This window comes from Gopherus evgoodei, chromosome 3 (assembly GCF_007399415.2).
Source record: "Gopherus evgoodei ecotype Sinaloan lineage chromosome 3, rGopEvg1_v1.p, whole genome shotgun sequence".
Taxonomy (NCBI): domain Eukaryota; kingdom Metazoa; phylum Chordata; order Testudines; family Testudinidae; genus Gopherus; species Gopherus evgoodei.
The window spans coordinates 61,000,630-61,018,275 of NC_044324.1; the positions used below are offsets into that span (position 1 = coordinate 61,000,630).

The window sequence follows — 17,646 nt, forward strand, 5'->3', positions numbered from 1 at the left end:
CTGTCATAACGATTTTTATCAATGAGTAATTAAAAACACCAAGCAAGTCTCCTGAAAGAGATCACCCCATTACAATCTGAATGTTAAATACATTTTCCTTAACATTATCAACAGAAATAATATAACAATTTATGGATACCAACATAACTATAAATTGCCATTCTGAACGTGCAAAAAAATTAGAAAATTACAAGGGTAATTGAATTAGAGAAAAATATTCAAATAGTGGAAAACCAACTGAAGTTCTCCAAGACTATTCAATTGCCATTTACCCCCCATTTCCTCTTCTGCACAGAATATTACTTTCTTAGTTAAGTGATTTTATACAATTCATTCTGATTAATAACGAAATGTGTTTAGTAGATGCATAAACAATGTTTATTTCACATTAGTTGCAACCTAAGGGATAATTGTCTGGCTTCTTTAAAAGTTCTGTTTGAGAAAATGAAGAACTAATAACACTGTTAGAAGAGTGAAATGATTTCTGACAAGTGACAGAAATGCTTTCTAAAGTTAATTATGTTTGCTTTCCCCTCTCCCTCAGTATTCATTACCTTTAAATGGAGCCACACACTGGCAGAAGTAATTACCAGGTTGGTCAATGCAGGTGGCTCCATTCTTGCAGGGAAATGAGGCACACTCATCTAGATCTGTTTCACATCTTGCACCTTTGAAAAGATTTTGAGATTAGTAAGACAAACAGGTGTCAATTTATAGTTCATCAATTTATAGTTCAAGAATCTCAAATGACTTGTGATGAGAAGCAAGTCTAAATCAGGCAAATAAGGGCTCCACATATATTAGTGTCAGAGTCCATTTATTTCACCTCACCACAAGCCACAACAACTTCTTTCTGAATTACTAAACACTGACTAATCTTCCCTAGGTGTGGAAGCATTCAAGGCCTGTTTAGATGTGACTTAATTTATCTTGTACTGTTTAGTTTACAGATGAAGTCAGTGTTCCAGTTTGTTGGAATGCAAATGAAACATTAGGCTAGGGAAGATAAAAAGAAATGAGAAGGAAGCACCAGTAAATTAGTCAATAATGTCTCAATGGGCTACTTTTCCATAGAAAGCTAGATGCTTTATTGATGCCACTCACCAGCAAAGCCAGGTAGACAGATACATTCATATCCATTGATAAGGTCTTCACAGGTTGCATTGTGGAGACAGGGTGATGACTGACATTCGTTTATGTTGATTTTACAAGTTGTGCCTATAGACCGATGGGAAAGTGTTGGGGAAGAGGAAATTATTTTATAGCACCAACATATTTCAATATAAATATGTATTCTGTTGTATTTAAAATAGTTCACCTACTGAGAATTTTCTGCCAGAAATATTATACCTTGAGTCTATGCCTCTAAAGCAATATTCTGAAATTTTATTGTTTGAGTTATTCATTGATTTTTCCAATAAAGACCTAAAAACATAGTCTTCACTATCACTGAATTGATTCTTATGACTTAAGGCAGGCAATTTCCTTCCCAATTTATATCAATATAAAAAAATAGAATGCAAATGACATTGAAATATAATAGAATGCATTTGCTATGATATAAAGGGAAATCTTCCTTCTGTTCTTGATAAGGCAGTAAGTAAACTCTCACAAAAGAAATTTGATGTAGACAAAAAAAGGCTGTATCACAGTCTAGAACATAATTATTTGACTACCATATCATAAGTAACTAATGGGAACAGATATTGTGTGACTAATATTTCTGAAAGAAATTAAATTCTTATAATTTAAGAAACAATACTGAAAAATGACAACTTGAAAATCTTTGAAAGTATAAAACTATTCTAACAAATAACAGTACAAACTATTCTTGTTTTGAAAACAAAACAAAAATGCCTCAAACCACTATTAATCAAAAATGAATATTTTGCCCTATATTTGAAATGTCTGTTATATTGGTATTTCAGCAAATCTAAAAACCTGCATCATTTCAGGAAGACTGAACCAAGAAAATGTATGCATTTAAACTTCCTAATATGAATTGAAAGAGCAGAATAACAGCAGATACTAATAAATATACTTGATTAATCCATACACTGCTGAAATCTGAAATCCACATACTGCTGAAATCAATTGCATGGATGCACTGAGAATAAAGCTTTCTGTCCCAACAAAAGTCTATAGTATTACCAATTACATCCAGTCTGCCAACAAATTCAAACATTTAAAGGAAACAATGCATATTGCATGGTAAATGTCATTGCTCCCAGTTGGTCCATATATAACAGCTAAGCTGCCAGACAGAAGTAAGCACTCATTCACAGGTTGCTAAGAAGGTACAGCACGGTAACAGTATTCAGGATGTATTCATGCTGAATTAACATATTTAAAAATTCAGATGAAGCTAAAATGAATAAGTAAAATTTATCACCTGAGTATTAAAAATGGTGTAATGCCAACCCCTATTAACCTTCAAAAATCATACTGTTCTACAAATTCTTTGTTACCTTGAAATCCATCACAACACAGGCAGCTGAAGGCATTGAGATGATCAACACAAGTGGCACCATTGTGACAGGGGTCACTTAGACACTCATCCACCTCAATCTCACAGTTATTACCTGGAAATAAGCAAAGGATTCACTTCATTAGAAATATGTCACTGGTGCAACCAGAAACAACAAAATCTAATAACCAAGGTTATGTACAGAGAAGTTTTACCAATGAGTCTCCAATTGCTGGCAGGGAATTTAACTTTTTGCTTAAAGGCAGGAACCAGATATTTTTATGATGCTGTCTAATAAACATACTATAACTTCTTTTGGGTTGTTATAAAGATATACTAACCAAAGATTTTTTTTTTTTTTTAGTTTTTTTTTAGGGGTATCAAATCTTTGGTTTCCCTGAAAAGAAAACAAAACAACAACAAATATGCAAAAAAATATTTTGTCATATGCACTCAGAAGATTTTCAGTGGAAATACTTAGGAAGGTCTCCATTATGGCCAAGAATGTGAGTGGCATTTTTTTTTCTTTGTGAACTAATATTCAAGGGAGATGTTAGATGTCCAGGAAAAAATATCTCTGTTGATACACTAGAATAGATATGCATATTTAATGTTCTTGTGTCAGAGATAAAAAGCAGCTCCAAAAGCACTCCTTTGCATATATATAAGGGATCAGATTGGTTAACATGGTTCCAAACCTCAGTCTTAATGACCTCTAAGAGGTGAATAAAACCTTTGTGACTCTTTATACGAGGTTTCTTTTTTTTCCCCAGACAATTATGAACTAGGATTGTCGTAGGTAAAACAGGGCAAAAGTGTACACGTATTTCCACAAAATTAGTGCAAACAGAAGAGACTACTCTAATGTTGTGTTTGTGAACATTTAAAATAGTTAGATCAAATAAACTTCAGCAGTGATTTAGAACTTGTCAACATGGGAAAAAAGCCCACAGCAGCTGTTGCTACTGACTATTCTACACTAACTCCCCATGCAGACACTCCTACTGTGCACGCATTAGCATAATACACTTTGGAAGTGTACTAAGCTAACCACCTCAGGACACTCTTATGCTCTGTCTACACTAAAGAGAAGGTGTGACTCCCAGCTTGCATACACATAGTCACAGTAGCTTGATGAAGACTATGTGAGCATGTACATGAGCTGGAAATCAAACCCCAGCTCATAGCATGGATGTAGCCTTAATGTGTAGTAAGCATGTCCAAGTGAGAGGTCATGCCAGACTGCACTACCAATGTACATCACCTAATTTGGGTTTCTTCCTCCATGCAGATGAGCCCTTAGTCCACAGTAATATTAAATGGCTTTGGTAATTTACTTCAAATAGGGTTTATAAAAGCCAGCTCCTAAGCAACCAGAGGAGCTAGCACACAGGAGCAGCAAACAGGAGATTTGCGAGGGAGTTCTCCAGATGAAGGAGGAGCAACTACATAACCCTTGGTGTGAGTTTGTTGTCTGTCTGTTTGTGTGCTTGCTGCTTGCAGTGTGCTTGCTTGATTGAAGTGAATAGTGTGGTCTTTTTGGAGGGCCATGTGCTGAGCCTAGTGGACTGCTGGCAAGACTGAGAGCTTCCTAATGGGGCTCTGGCCTGCCATTCTTTGATCTCTAATCTCTTAACAAGGAGGCAGGGTTACTCAGGGTGAACAGCGTTTTAAAAAAATAAGCTCCTAAACCACCAGCGGAGCTAGTGAACAGGAGCAGCAAACATGGGAGTTTTAAAAGGGAGATTAAAGAGGGAGACTGAGATCCAAATACATTCTTTAAATTTAGGTCAAATAACACCCCCCGTCACACACACACACAACCAAAAAGCTTCAAGAGTAAAAATGATGTAGGCAGAAGTTCAGCAGCAGAGTGGAGGCTATCCAGTTTATTGCATGGAACGCAGCATGTATGATTACCTGCCTTGGAGGTGTATGGATGCAATCGGTGAAAGCAACTCATGGCCCTCAGAGACTGAGTACGGGCTCTTGAGACCAGCATGGCTTAACTGGTAGAGCTAAGGCAGACAGAGTGGTTGTGACATTGTGTACCTGAGAGCAGCACCCCGGCATATTAACCATAGTTAAGCCTAAGATTTTGTCACAGATTTTTTAGTAAAAGTCATGGACAGAACACAGGCAATAATGAAAAATTCATTGAAGCTGTGACCTGTCTCTGATTTTTACTAAAAGTATCCATGACAAAATGGGGATCCTGGGCAGCTGGGGGGGGGAAGGGAGGAACTCCAGGAGCCCCCATCACGCCTGGGGGCTTGGAGTTCCAAAGTCCCCCTCCACTGGTGGCTCTGAGCTGCAGGTGTCCGCCCCGCGTCCCATTGCAGCCAGGAGCTGTGTGGGAGCTGTGGCAGTCTCTCCTGCCCCTTGCAGAAGCTGGGAGCAACAGGGGTCTTCCCTGCTGTTCGCAATGGCTGGGAGCGACAGGGGTCTCCTCTGACACCCATGGCACCCAGGAGTGGTGGGGATCCCCCCTGCTGTACAGGGAGACTTTGGCAAACCAGTAAAGTGCTTGAAACCACTATGGCTTATTGTTTACAGCTTGCTGACTAGGCCACCTTTAATTGGCCACTCAGTAATCTCAGTTTGACCAAGGCAGGAGGGGAGGGGGTTTTGGGTGCCACAGAAAGGGCAGCTTGACCCCTGAAATTGCCAGTACATGCATTTTAAAAGAGTAGGATATGCCCCAGGAATCTCTAATGGGGTCTCAAGCCTGCAAACTTTGGAAAAACCCACACCTGGTTAATCAATAATCAGAAGGAACCTCTTGCTGAATCATTGCAACCGCGTACTTAACAAGGTTTCTTTAAGGGACATGTCATTCTATTACTAATGTATAAATAAGGGGAAAAAGCTTGAGATGGAGGGACTCTTCAGGACTGGTCTCTCCCTCTGGATGCATCTTGTGTTCTTCACCGGCAGACGGGCTGCCACTGTGCCACTCGAGAGCCACACTCAGCTTTGGTAATTATCAAGCTTTGGGAGTGTTTTACTAATCTTGTTGTGGACGTGTATAAGTGCTTGACATTAAGTAAAGGCTTAGCTTTAAGTGAAAGCACTCTCGTGTTGTCCTGTTTGTGCCAGCCATCTATCGGTCAGATGGCCGTGTTTCCCCTGATTTATTTCTTGACACCTCCTTGCATAGAGTAAAAGTTACCAAGAGATTTGGGTTGCAAGAACCCTAGGTAACACTGCCACCCACAGTACCAAGAAGCAAGGGAGATCCCCCATGACGCCTATGGTGGCTGGCAGCTGTGGGTTGTCCACTTGGTGCCAGTGGAGGCCTGGAGCTGTGGCAGGCTCCCGCTGTTGCCCCAGGGTACCACACAAGGTACCCCATGGCTCCCTGCCTCCGCAGGCCGCAGGTGACCCTGCAGCTCCCAGCCAGTGCTGGCTGAAATCATGGAGGTCTTTGGAAGTAACAGATTCCATGACTTCCATGATCTCTGTGACTAAATCGCAGCCTTAATCATGGTGATACAATCAAGATATGTTTTGTTCAAAATATTGTCATTTGTCAGTGTGGAAAGAGGTAAATAAGCTGGGTCCACCAGGGATCTGTAATGGGACCAGTCCTGTTCAATTTAGTCATAAATGATACGGAAACAGAGATAAACAATGATGTGGCAAAATTTGCAGATGATACAAAATTGCCTGACAGTTAAGTCCAGAGGAGACTCCCAAGAGTTACAGAGGGATCTTAGAAAACTTGGTGACTTGGCAACAAAATTGCAGATGAAATTCCATGTTGACAAATGCAAAGTAATGCATTTTGGAAAACATAATCCCAAATATGCATGCAAAATGATGGAGTCTGATGCTATGTGTACACTGCACTTTCATAGGTAAAACTTTGTTGGTCAGAGGTGTGAAAAAAAACATCCCTGACAGATGCAGTTTACTGATGAAAAGTTCCAGTGTGGACAGCACTTTGTCGTTGGTAGATGCTCTCTCTCCGATAAAGCTACTGCCCCTCATTGGGAGTGGTTTCATTTTGTCAGCAGGAAGCTCTCTACTGCTGACAAAGAACCACTATACTGCATACCTTACAGCAGCAGTGCTGTAGCGGCATAGATGTGCTGCTGTAATTTGCACTGTGTAGACTAGCCTAAATTAGCTCTTACCACGGAAGAAAGTTCTTGGAGTCATCTTGGAAAAGAGATTACTAAGCAGGGATATGTTAGTGGTCTTTAAGATCTTGACTGGTGTGGAGAAAGTGAATAGGGAAGTGTTATTTTCCCCTTTACAAAACACATTAACAAGGCATCACCCAATGAAATTAATAGGAAGTAGCTTTAAAACAAAGAAAAGAAAGTTTTTTCTTCACACAGTACACAGTCATCCTGTGGAACTCGTTGCCAAGGGATGTTGTGAGGGCCAACATTATAACTGGGTTAAAATAAGTATTAGGCATGTTCATGGAAAATAGGTCCATCATTGGCTATTAGCCAATGTAGTCAGGGATGCAACTCCATGTTTTGTGTGTTCTTCAGCCTTTGACTACTAGATGCTTGGACAGGACAATAGGGGATGGATCATTCGATAATTGTGCTGTTCTGTTCAGGGCCGGTGCAAACATTTAGGCGCCCTAGGCAGTCGCCTAGGGCGCTAGGATTTGGGGGACGCCATTTTCTTCGGCAGCGACCACGGCGGCCGGATCTTCGGCCGCCCTGGTCGCAGCATTTAGGTGGAGGGAGCTGGGGCAGGGGACCGCGGGGAGGACCGCCTGCAGCAAGTAAGGGGGGTGGCATGCAGGGGAACTCGCTGCCCCAGCTCACCCCTGCCCGACCTCCTCCCCGGGCACACTGTGGCTGCTTCTCTTCTCCTGCCTCCCAGGCTTGTGGCGCCTAAGCTGATTGGTGCTCGTACTCATGAGCAGAGCAGGGGTGAGCTGGGGTGGGGGGTGCCTCAGGGCAGAGGGTGGGGAGCTGCCACGGGGGTGAGCACCTCAGGCCGGAGAGAGAGGAGGGTGCAAGGGGGAAGTTTAGCCTAGGGCGCAAAACATCCGTGCACCGGCCCTGGTTCTGTTCATTCCCGGTGAAGGATCTGGCATTAGCCACTGACAGAAGACACTGGGCTAGATGGGCCATTGGTCTGACCCAGCATGGCTGTTCTCATGTTCTTATATATTATGAAAATAACAACAAAACCAGCTAAGTTACTGAGGTTTTGTGTTTGACTGCTGTACAAGCACAGTAACTTAAAAACAACAAAAAAAGAAACAATGCATCAATTATTAAAAGAATAGTTACTTGCCTACGGAAGCTATGATTTTTCAAGATGTTCTGTACATGTGGCTTCCACTCTTGGTGTGCATGTGCCCCTCATAGGAGAAAAGTTTCTTTAACGGGCTTAATCCACTGGGACAACACATGTGCCCTGCCTGCCTTGCTGCTGCCACTACTGAGAGCATAAAGAATGGAACAACATCAACTGCCACTCAGTTCCTTCACTGCCCTGAATCCAGATCCAAGATTCTAAGCTGTGGAGAAGGAGGGTGGGTCATGGGATCCACATATACTGAACATCTTGAAGAGTCACAGTTACAGTAAGGTAAGTAACATTCTTTCTTTCCATGTTTGCTGAGGGTAAGACAAGAAGAAATCAGTTTAGTTTGCAGAAAAGGAGATTTAGGTTAGATAGAAAGTTATTCTTAATAACTATAAAGATACATAAGCATTGGGACTGGTTACCCAGGAATGGTTTGCAATTCCCATCACTAGAGATTTTTAAAAATATTCCATAAGAACTGAATACATATTTCAAGGGACCATTCAAGGTGAAGTGGCCTGTTAACACCCCTAAGGTCACCGGGGTGAAAGGAAGAAGTGGGGGAGGCAGCTTATTGGGTTATAGGTTGATGTTATAAGTCATAAATCCACTGTCTCTAATCAGTCCATGATTTTTAGTGTCTAGCAAAGTTATCAATTTAAACTTCCAGGCTCATCTTTTAAAGTGTTGTGCAGGGGCCTTTGAGGATGAGGACTGATAGCTCAGATATAGAATGATCACATTCTAAGACAGGTAACTCTCCCCTTTCATTGTATAGGGAGCTGGGCTTTGTGAATTTCAGTGTTGATCCCATAATTCTCTAGATGCTAAAAAGTTTGGCACTGTGACAGTTCATGTTGCAACAGCAAAGTCCCTTTGTGGATCCCACCCATAATGCCTAGACTCTACACAACTGGGTAGGCATGTGTGCCAGTAAGAAGAGGCTGCTTTTACCTGATCAGACTCATGCTGCTAAATTGTACGTTATGAGTCCTGAATTACCTTATTTTCTGCGGTTTAGGACTACTTCATCTCTGCTCAAGAACAGATGTAAAGCCAGCCAAGTCTCTGATGCACTACTTCAAGAAGTCATTTACTGCTGTACATCAGTTTTCTTTCATATTAATGATTAGTTTTCAATTACTGTCAGAGCTGAACCCACCTATAAAACCAGGTGCACAGAAACAAAGATAGCCATCCAATTCATCTTTGCAAATACTGAGGATTCCACAAGGTTGTGACAGGCAATCATCTATGTTTACTTCACAAAACTGACCAGTAAACCCTGTCAAAATAAAAATAAAAAGTGAACAAAAATTAAATGTAGAGCAAAATACAAGTAAAACTAATATTTACATATTTTATCCAAGACAACAAACATAAATGAGATACGGATCTGTTCCTGACATTTTCTTTTAAGTGGCTTTCTAGCCATTACTTATATCCTTTCAAATTCTATCTATGGTACAATAAAATACTTTGCCCTTTCAGTACTTACCAGACAAATGAATCCCAGGTACTTTACAACTGAGTCAATATAAAGCAGCATGCAAAAGCATGGCTACTTTTAATAATCACATAACTTCCACATATGCTAGGTGCTATCAGTGTATTGTTAGCAAACAGTGTTTGGAATCTCAACTTCTCCAAGGGATTTTATAAAGATATCTGTAGGCATACTGAGAAGGATGGGGCTGATCCCTGCAGGACTCAACACATAAAGGTTCTGGGGCTAAAAAGATGCCCATCACCTTTTTCTGTGTTTTGGGATTAATATAGATTTTTATTTTTTTGTAATGAAAACCTTAGATTAAAAGGTTTATTTTCAAACCAAGTAAAAGCTTTACTTTAACAAAGATATGATTATTAAAAAAAATCAGCTGCCGGTAATATGTATAGAGCTGTCAGGTGCTAGATATCTATATCAAATTTCCAAATTCAGATGTTTTCAGTATAGCTGTAAGGATAGGGAGCTATAGGAAGCAGGTTTAAAACAAAAAGAAGGAAGTATTCCTTCACGCAACGCACAGTGAACTTGTGGAACTCCTTGCCAGAGGATGTTCTGCAGGCCAAGAAACTAATACGGGTTAAAAAAAAATTCTAGGTAAGTTCATGGAGGATCGGTCCATAAATGGCTATTAGCCAGGATAGTGTCACTAGCCTTTGTTTGCCAAAAGCTGTGAATGAATCACTTGATGATTACCTGTTCTGTTTTCCCCTCTGAAGCACTTGGCATTGTCTACAGTCAGAAGATAGATACTGGGCTACACAGATCATTGGTCTGGTCGTTCTTATGATACAAGGAGTAGAACTCAGATCTGCAGAGTCTGGAGCAGCTAATGGACTCACAGTGCCATTAGGAGACCATACATAACCACACTCAGGGAACACTGTGAAGGATAGGCACCAAAGAAGTACTGTCCAAGGGACCCAAAGTGGCAGTAGCCTGGCTAGTCAGAAGGCTGCAACCACCTTATTTAACTCTAGAGGGTGTCCCAGGAAGTTGAGTGGGCAATATCATCAATTTTGGGCCTGCCATGACTCCAGACCTCTCCTGATCTCTGATCCCAGACTGATGCAGACTCTTGCCTTCTGACTCTAGCATGATACCACCTCTGATCTCCAGACTCCAGCTCTGGCCTGACTCTGACCCTGATTCCCACCTCCCGATTCCAGCCTGGTACAACCTCTGATCTCCAGTCTCTGACCCTGGCCTGACTTTGACCACAACTCTTGCTTATTTAACCCAGTTCTACTGATTCCTCTGACCTCTGCTCACCATCTATCATACGTGAGCTGTGGATCACTAGGTAAGACTGTCTACACCCTGATCCCTTACGTGTTTAAAGAAGGGCAGTGAAAGATACTTTACAGTGGGAACAATTTATGTACTTTCACTTCTCAATGACTAAAAAAGTACTAAAAAGACTTTCACAAATTCTCCCCACATCCACATAATCACCTTCCACCAGAGACCTGAACAGCTGGATTTATTATTATTTATTATTATTAAATAATAATTATCACAAGAGCAACTAAAGACCTTAAGCCAGGCTGGGTCCCATTGCCCTAGGTACTGTTGACTCATTCTCCTAACCTTAGTAAAAGCTTGGATCACGATCTGAACTACACATCTTGAGTTTTTTCAATTGTTAGAATAGAAACTGCTTTGCAGATTTTTACTAGAACATATGCTACAGAACACCATTAGAAAGCACCACTGAAATACATCCACCTCTTACATGGAGGTCACCAACATTCTACACAGCAACATTCAAACAAACCTCACCTCTTACAAAGTGCCATGTGATGTTTAATGTCTAGACAAAGCAGACAGGACTTTAAGTGATGCACTGGACCTCAAAGAAGCACCCTATCTGTACACATTTGTATACAGTTGTGATATTTGTATACAATTGTATACAGTTGTGATATTTCATGCAAAGCATGCCGTGTAAGATACCATATGAAAGGTTATGATCTGATGAAACTCATTGTTCTATCAAAATATGTGTATTGTTATTGTGTATGCAATTATGAGATTTTGCTATATGGTTGTTATTGAAATATGTTATGAGTTTGGGGGACGCTCACTGCTAGTTCTCCAGTGACTAAAGAGATGGTGACCCACACCCAGGTTGGCATTAAATGACAGTTGATCAGCAGGAGAATTGTAAACAAGAGAATTACAATTCTGTAAAAGAAAATGGCACAAGCACCAAGCAAAGAGAATTCATAGAATCAAAGAATATCAGGGTTAGAAGAGACCTCAAGAGGTCATCTAGTCCAACCCCCTGCTCAAAGCAGGACCAATTCCCAACTAAATCATCCCAGCCAGGGCTTTGTCAAGCCTGACCTTAAAAACCTCTAAGGAAGGAGATTCCACCACCTCCCTAGGTAATCCATTCCGGTGCTTCATCACTCTCTGAGTGAAAAAGTTGTTCCTAATATCCAACCTAAACCTCCCCCACTGCAACTTGAGACCAAGTTGATCAACTCTATGATTCAGCAAGGCCCCTCAGGACAGGTCTGGGCCAGTAACTTCCCTGGGACATCAATTGAGGCTATAAAATAAGGACAGTGGCATCGTGAGAACACCTCTTTCCTCCCCCACCTATGCTAAAGACAAGAACTCTGGGAAGACAAAAAACTTTGAATTGAGGAGCTTAGTTCCAGGTTGAGAAGGAAATTCAACCTGTGTATTAAGAACTGTAACATATAGTGGGGTGAGAAAAATGTTTGATTCAAATCTTGCTTAGTATGATAAAGTTTAGAATTTAGACTACAATTTTATTTTTATTTTCTTTGTAACCATCTGTGTCCTACATGTCTACCACTTACAATCACTTAAAATCTATCTGTAGCGAATAAACTTATTTTTAGGGCTGTCAATTAATCACAGTTAACTCACATGATTAAATAAAAAATCATGATAAAAATGAATCGTGATTAATCACAGTTTTAATCATTCTTTTAAACAATAGAATACCAATTGAAATGTATTAAATACTTTTGGATGTTTTTCTCCATTTTCAACTATATTGATTTTAGAGAATACAAAGTGTACACTGCTCACTTTGTATTTTTTATTACAAATATTTGCACTGTAAAAATGATAAAACAAATAGTATTTTTCAGTTTACTTCATACAAAGAGTGTAGTGCAATCTCTTTAGCATGAAAAAATGCAACTTACAAATGTAGATTTTTTTTGGTTACATAACTGCACTCAGAAACAAAACGTCAATCTTTAGATCCTATAAGTCTACTCAGTCCTACTTCTTGTTCAACCAATTGCTAAGATTGTTTTTTTGTTTTTTTGTTTTTGTGTTTTTAACATTTACGGGAGATAATGTTGCCCACTTCTTATTTACAGTGTTATCAGAAAGTGAGAACAGGCATTTGCATGGCACTTTTGTAGCCAGCATTGCCAGATATTTACATGTCAGATATGCTAAACATTCATATGCCCCTTCATGCTTCAGCCGTCATTCCAGAGGACATGCTTCCATGCTGATGACGTTGGTTAAAAAAATTATGTGTTAATCAAAATTGTGACTGAACTCCTTGAGGGAGAATTATATGCATCCTGCTCTATTTTACCTGCATTCTGCCCTACATTTCATGTTATAGTAGTCTCAGATGGTGACTCAGCACATGTTGTTCATTTTAAGAATATTTTCGCTGAAGATTTGACAAAACACAAAGAAGGTACCAATGTGAGATTTCTAAGATAGCTACAGCATTCAACCCAAAGTTTATTCACCTGGTATTAGGTTAATTAAAAAAAACTATTTCTTTTGTTTTTTTACAGTGCAATTTTTAATAAAAAATAAATATATAGTAAGCACTGTATACTTTTTATTGCATGTTGTAATTGAAATCAATTGTATTTGAAAATGTAGAAAACATCCAAAAATATTTAAATAAACGGTATTCTATTATTAACTCTGCAATTAATTGCACAATTAATTGCTGTTAATTTTTTAATCATTTGACAGCCCTACTTATTTTAATGTTTTATCTTAACCAAGTGAGTTCATCTAAAGTGCTTGGGGAATTTTTTCAGATTACAAAGGTTGGTGCATGTCCACTATCCTTTGATGAGGAGGTGAACTAATTAATGAGCTTGCATTGTTCAAGAAAAGGTCTTGAGTACTGTAAGATTGTATATTTCTAGGGGTACAAGGTTGAGGGCTGAGGGAATTTGCTGGTATTTCTCTCCATGTAGTTCATTAATGGCTTGGAGAGCATTCATGCAACTTAGCTGGGTTGTCTCTGCATGCTGCTGGCTGAGGAATAACAGCTCCTGGAGGGCTTTGCTGCTTGTCACAATCAAAGCATTGTGAGAAATAGCCCAGGCTGGAGAGTTAAGGGTGCACAATGGTCCCACAGTTCCAGGTTGTACCCTGTGGACCCTGTCACACCTTAATTTTAAGGCCAACATTTACTGAATATTATGTGCCAAATTTCTAGAAAAATAAACGTTTGGGGCCAGGTCCTAGGCTAAGTTAACAGCATTTTGTGCCTTAAGCAGCCTTAAAGTTGTCCTAAAGTGACAACTGAGATTATCCTGTCTTGACAGAATCCTCAGTTGGTACAAATATGGTATAGCTGACTCTATGTCAATAACTTCTAACCCCTCAGGATAGGGTTCTTGTTGGGTTCGTGGCTAAAGCATGTTGCAATTTAGGAATCCTCAGTGGTATAACAGTTTCTAGAGGGGCAATCATAAGCAAGCTCACTAAACTGCCCTAACTTACACCAGCAGCCATTTTGGTTTCTGCATCGGGGACAAGAAAGATATCTTAGGGCTACATTTACTTTCCCTCTGACACAGCTGGATTGCAGGAGAATTTCATACTGAACATTAAATTGTTTGCTTTTGTAAGTAGATGTTACCATGATGGTTGGCGTATTCCCTAACATTCTCATAAACAAAATTAATGAGGATGGAATATTATAGTAACATTAATCAATAGCAAAGATTTTATTGGTGATGACTAAGTATTCATGGACAAAAGAAAATAATTAATATAGGAATGTCACAGTTTTTAATGATTTTTTTCTTAAATCAACTTATTATTGCAATATCTTAAAATGCAGAGATCTTTGCTTAGCTAGTATAAAACTGAGACTTAAATACTTAACCGAAAATACTGCCACATTTACACTACATTATGGAAAAATGGGGTAGAGTTTAATACTACAAATCAAATGTTACACAGAGAGATATTTGCAAAACGTTTGTCAGCAAAACAGAATCAGCAGTAATGCTTAAGATCATATAAAGATGGTATAAGAATTCAGTTAATAGGTACCTATTTAATTCCCCTATAACTCATCAATACATACTCGGCTTTATAATTTATTTATTTTCCAGAGGTGTCCCATTTAAATTCTTCAGGTATTTCTTTTTGACAAGCCCAAATGCTTCATGGCAAAAGTGATTCTTATCCGTCAGACTGTGACACTTTAACTGTCCAGGGAGATCCTCAGATTGTAATTCATTCTGACATGGTCCATCTACAAAATGACTTACAGGAATCTCACAACACTGTCCCTTATATCCTAGATATCAGATTCTTCTGAAGCTACGTATAAGAGCTTCACAATAAAGGTTATTGTCTGGGTCACAAGAATTAGACATACATTCATTCGCTGCTACTAAACAGCTATGACCACTAAAATCTTAAAATAAAGTTAAATAGTCTATCAAAATTAGGACTAGAAAAACCTGAATAGGACTGAAGGTTCTGATAAATCCACAAGTTGGGGCTTGATTCAAACACTAATGAATTCCTCTGAACAAAACTGTACCATCAGTGAAATCTTTGCACTTTAACAGCTGGCCATGTTCTTCCCAAGTGCTAAATTTACTCCCTTAAAAAAATAAAAACAATCCTGAAAGAGATTAAATATTATTTTTTCACAACCCAAAAGTATGCATCTCAGAGCTGAATGCTCCAAAAAGTCAGGTCCATTTGGATTTGGGGATGTGTATGATATCTTGGCAGATGGTTAGCTGTTGACTTCTATATAAAATCACATAAATCACTATTGTAGCAATGTGTAGATACAAAAACAAGAACAGTGACCATCACTGACACCACTAGCCAAAACCATGCAAGCAGCAGCCTGCCTCAAATGAAGAGGAACTCATGGGCAATTTTTTGGAGCAAAAAAATTTCAGGAGACAGGGCACAAATGCCAGTAGCACCACATGCGTAATGTCAAGTGCCTGCAAGATTCTGCAACTTTTGCTGAAAGTATTAGAAATGTATGCTCTGCCAGTGTCATCAGCTCTCACCACTCATTTGTTACATTTTCAAACTCCTTTACACTTTTACCCATGCCACAAAATCCTGCATCAGAGGAGCTTCCTGTGAAGATCTACCACAGCTCATTTACTCCCTTCCTATCTCTCCATAAAACTCTTTACTGCCAATAATAACTGTTCAGACATCCCCAAAACTTTTTTTTTCCCTAGTGCTGTGACCACTAGTTATTATATTAATCAGTTTTGGGGGAGGGATAGCTCAGTGGTTTGAGCCTTGGCCTGCTAAACCCAGGGTTGTGATTTCAATCCTTGGGGGGGGGGTCACTCAGGGATCTGGGGCAAAAATCAGTACTTGGTCCTGCTAGTGAAGGCAGGGGGCTGGACTCAATGACTTTTTGAGGTCTCTTCCAGTTCAAGGAGATAGGCATATCTCCTATTATTAGTTTTGTCTCATTGTTACCTTGCAGTTTTTGTTTCCCACATAGACCTGTCTCTTGTTTTATACTTAGATTTTAAGCTTTTGAGGGAAGGGACAGTTTTTTTTGTAGTGTATTTGTACAGTGCCTGTCACAATGGCACCCTACACAGAGCTGGGGTCTGAAGGCGCTACTAGGTTTCAAATAATAATAATTAATAGTAAGTGGGAATAATGCTGATATTAAGATCATTCTAATGATTTGTTCCTTGGGGAAATTCAGCAAAACATTCAACTCCATTTCTCATTCTCGCTGCATTGCCTTAGGGAATTTATAGTTCAGACCACTGCTTTCTCCATGGGCTAAGCTCCCTGGAGGATTATATTTCTCATAATGCAGTGCAGATTTTCCTCTGACTGAGCTGTGTGGTACATTAAGGGGAGATGTAATCTGGCCAGGAAGCCTATAGATCAGCCTATAGTGGAGAATGGAAGCATAAGGCTACTGAATTACAACTCCTATGAGACAATGCATTACTATGGAGAAATTAAATTTAATATTGAGCTGACTTGAAGCAGTTTAGGTCAGTACAATAAACAGCAGTGAAACATTTTAATTTGGGAAAAGTTTTGTTTCAACACTTGCGATCAACACAGAATGTTTTGACAAATCTGAATGAAAACTTTTTTGAATTTCCAATTGATGAAAAATTTGAGAAGAAAACAAATGTTGAAATGTCAGAAAGAACCACCAGGTTGGAAATCCAAAATTTGCTCAGATCTAAGCAACTATATATTTTAAATAGTAATTCCTACTCCATTCACATATTTTTGGTGTCAGTAAATAAATTTATGTTAAAAAATTTGTTCACTCAGACTCCTAAAACTTTTTTTTCTCCAGGTGATGCTGGGTAATTTAGCTCCATATCTGCTTTTCTTTAGCTGTACTGCCATGTAGGAGAGTTAAAGGGCAGTGTGGTTCCAATTCATGCACCCACCCTGTCACAGTATCATACTCGAAGTACAGGTGGCTATGTGTTCTGTGTACTTGGATGTAAGTTAGGTAAGGTGTCTGACATCTTACAAAACTATCAAGTTAATGTAAATTCATCTCTCAACATAAGAATTATTTCCAAACAAATTAAAACAAATCACTACTCACTACGAACTATCAAGTCAATATCCTTGTGATCTCGTCCTCTTATTTCAACGCCAAACTATATATGATAGCAACATATAATTCTTGTTTTTTAGTTTTGTAGTCAAAACTACTAAATATTCTTTATTTTTCTGTAGAGTCCAAAATATTCTAGTGCCTTAGAGAGACATATTGAAAAAAAAACAACGCTACCATATTGGCTCTAACATTGGATGTAATCCAATGAGAAAGTGACAAATAAAAGGAGAATTTTGAAAGTAGATAAGGTAGGTAATAGAACAATGACACTAATATAAAGTTCACTTGATGACTCGGTCTGGCATGTATACAATTTGGTAAGTTTTATGTTTTAAATCAATTAACCTGGCAAAACTGCAGAGAAAACTTTTAAGGAGGGATGTAAACGAAGAGAGGATAGTAGATTGCTGAATTGGTTAGGGGGCAGCAGTATAGCAACAGTTACTTCTTTAGTCAGGTGTGATGAAGTGGGGCTTTTCCTTTGTTATGTTGTGTGTGTCCTGCTGTTTTGCATGAATGCTG

The 17,646-nt window shown here is 39.2% G+C and overlaps 1 protein-coding gene across 1 annotated transcript in view; it reads right to left on the bottom strand.

Moving 5' to 3' along the window:
* EYS (eyes shut homolog) overlaps nt 1-17,646 on the bottom strand; it is a 1,559,204-nt gene that overhangs the window by 1,094,086 nt on the left and 447,472 nt on the right. The window contains 1 exon segment of the mRNA XM_030558318.1: nt 555-668. Within this exon segment, the coding sequence (XP_030414178.1) occupies nt 555-668 (114 nt within the window).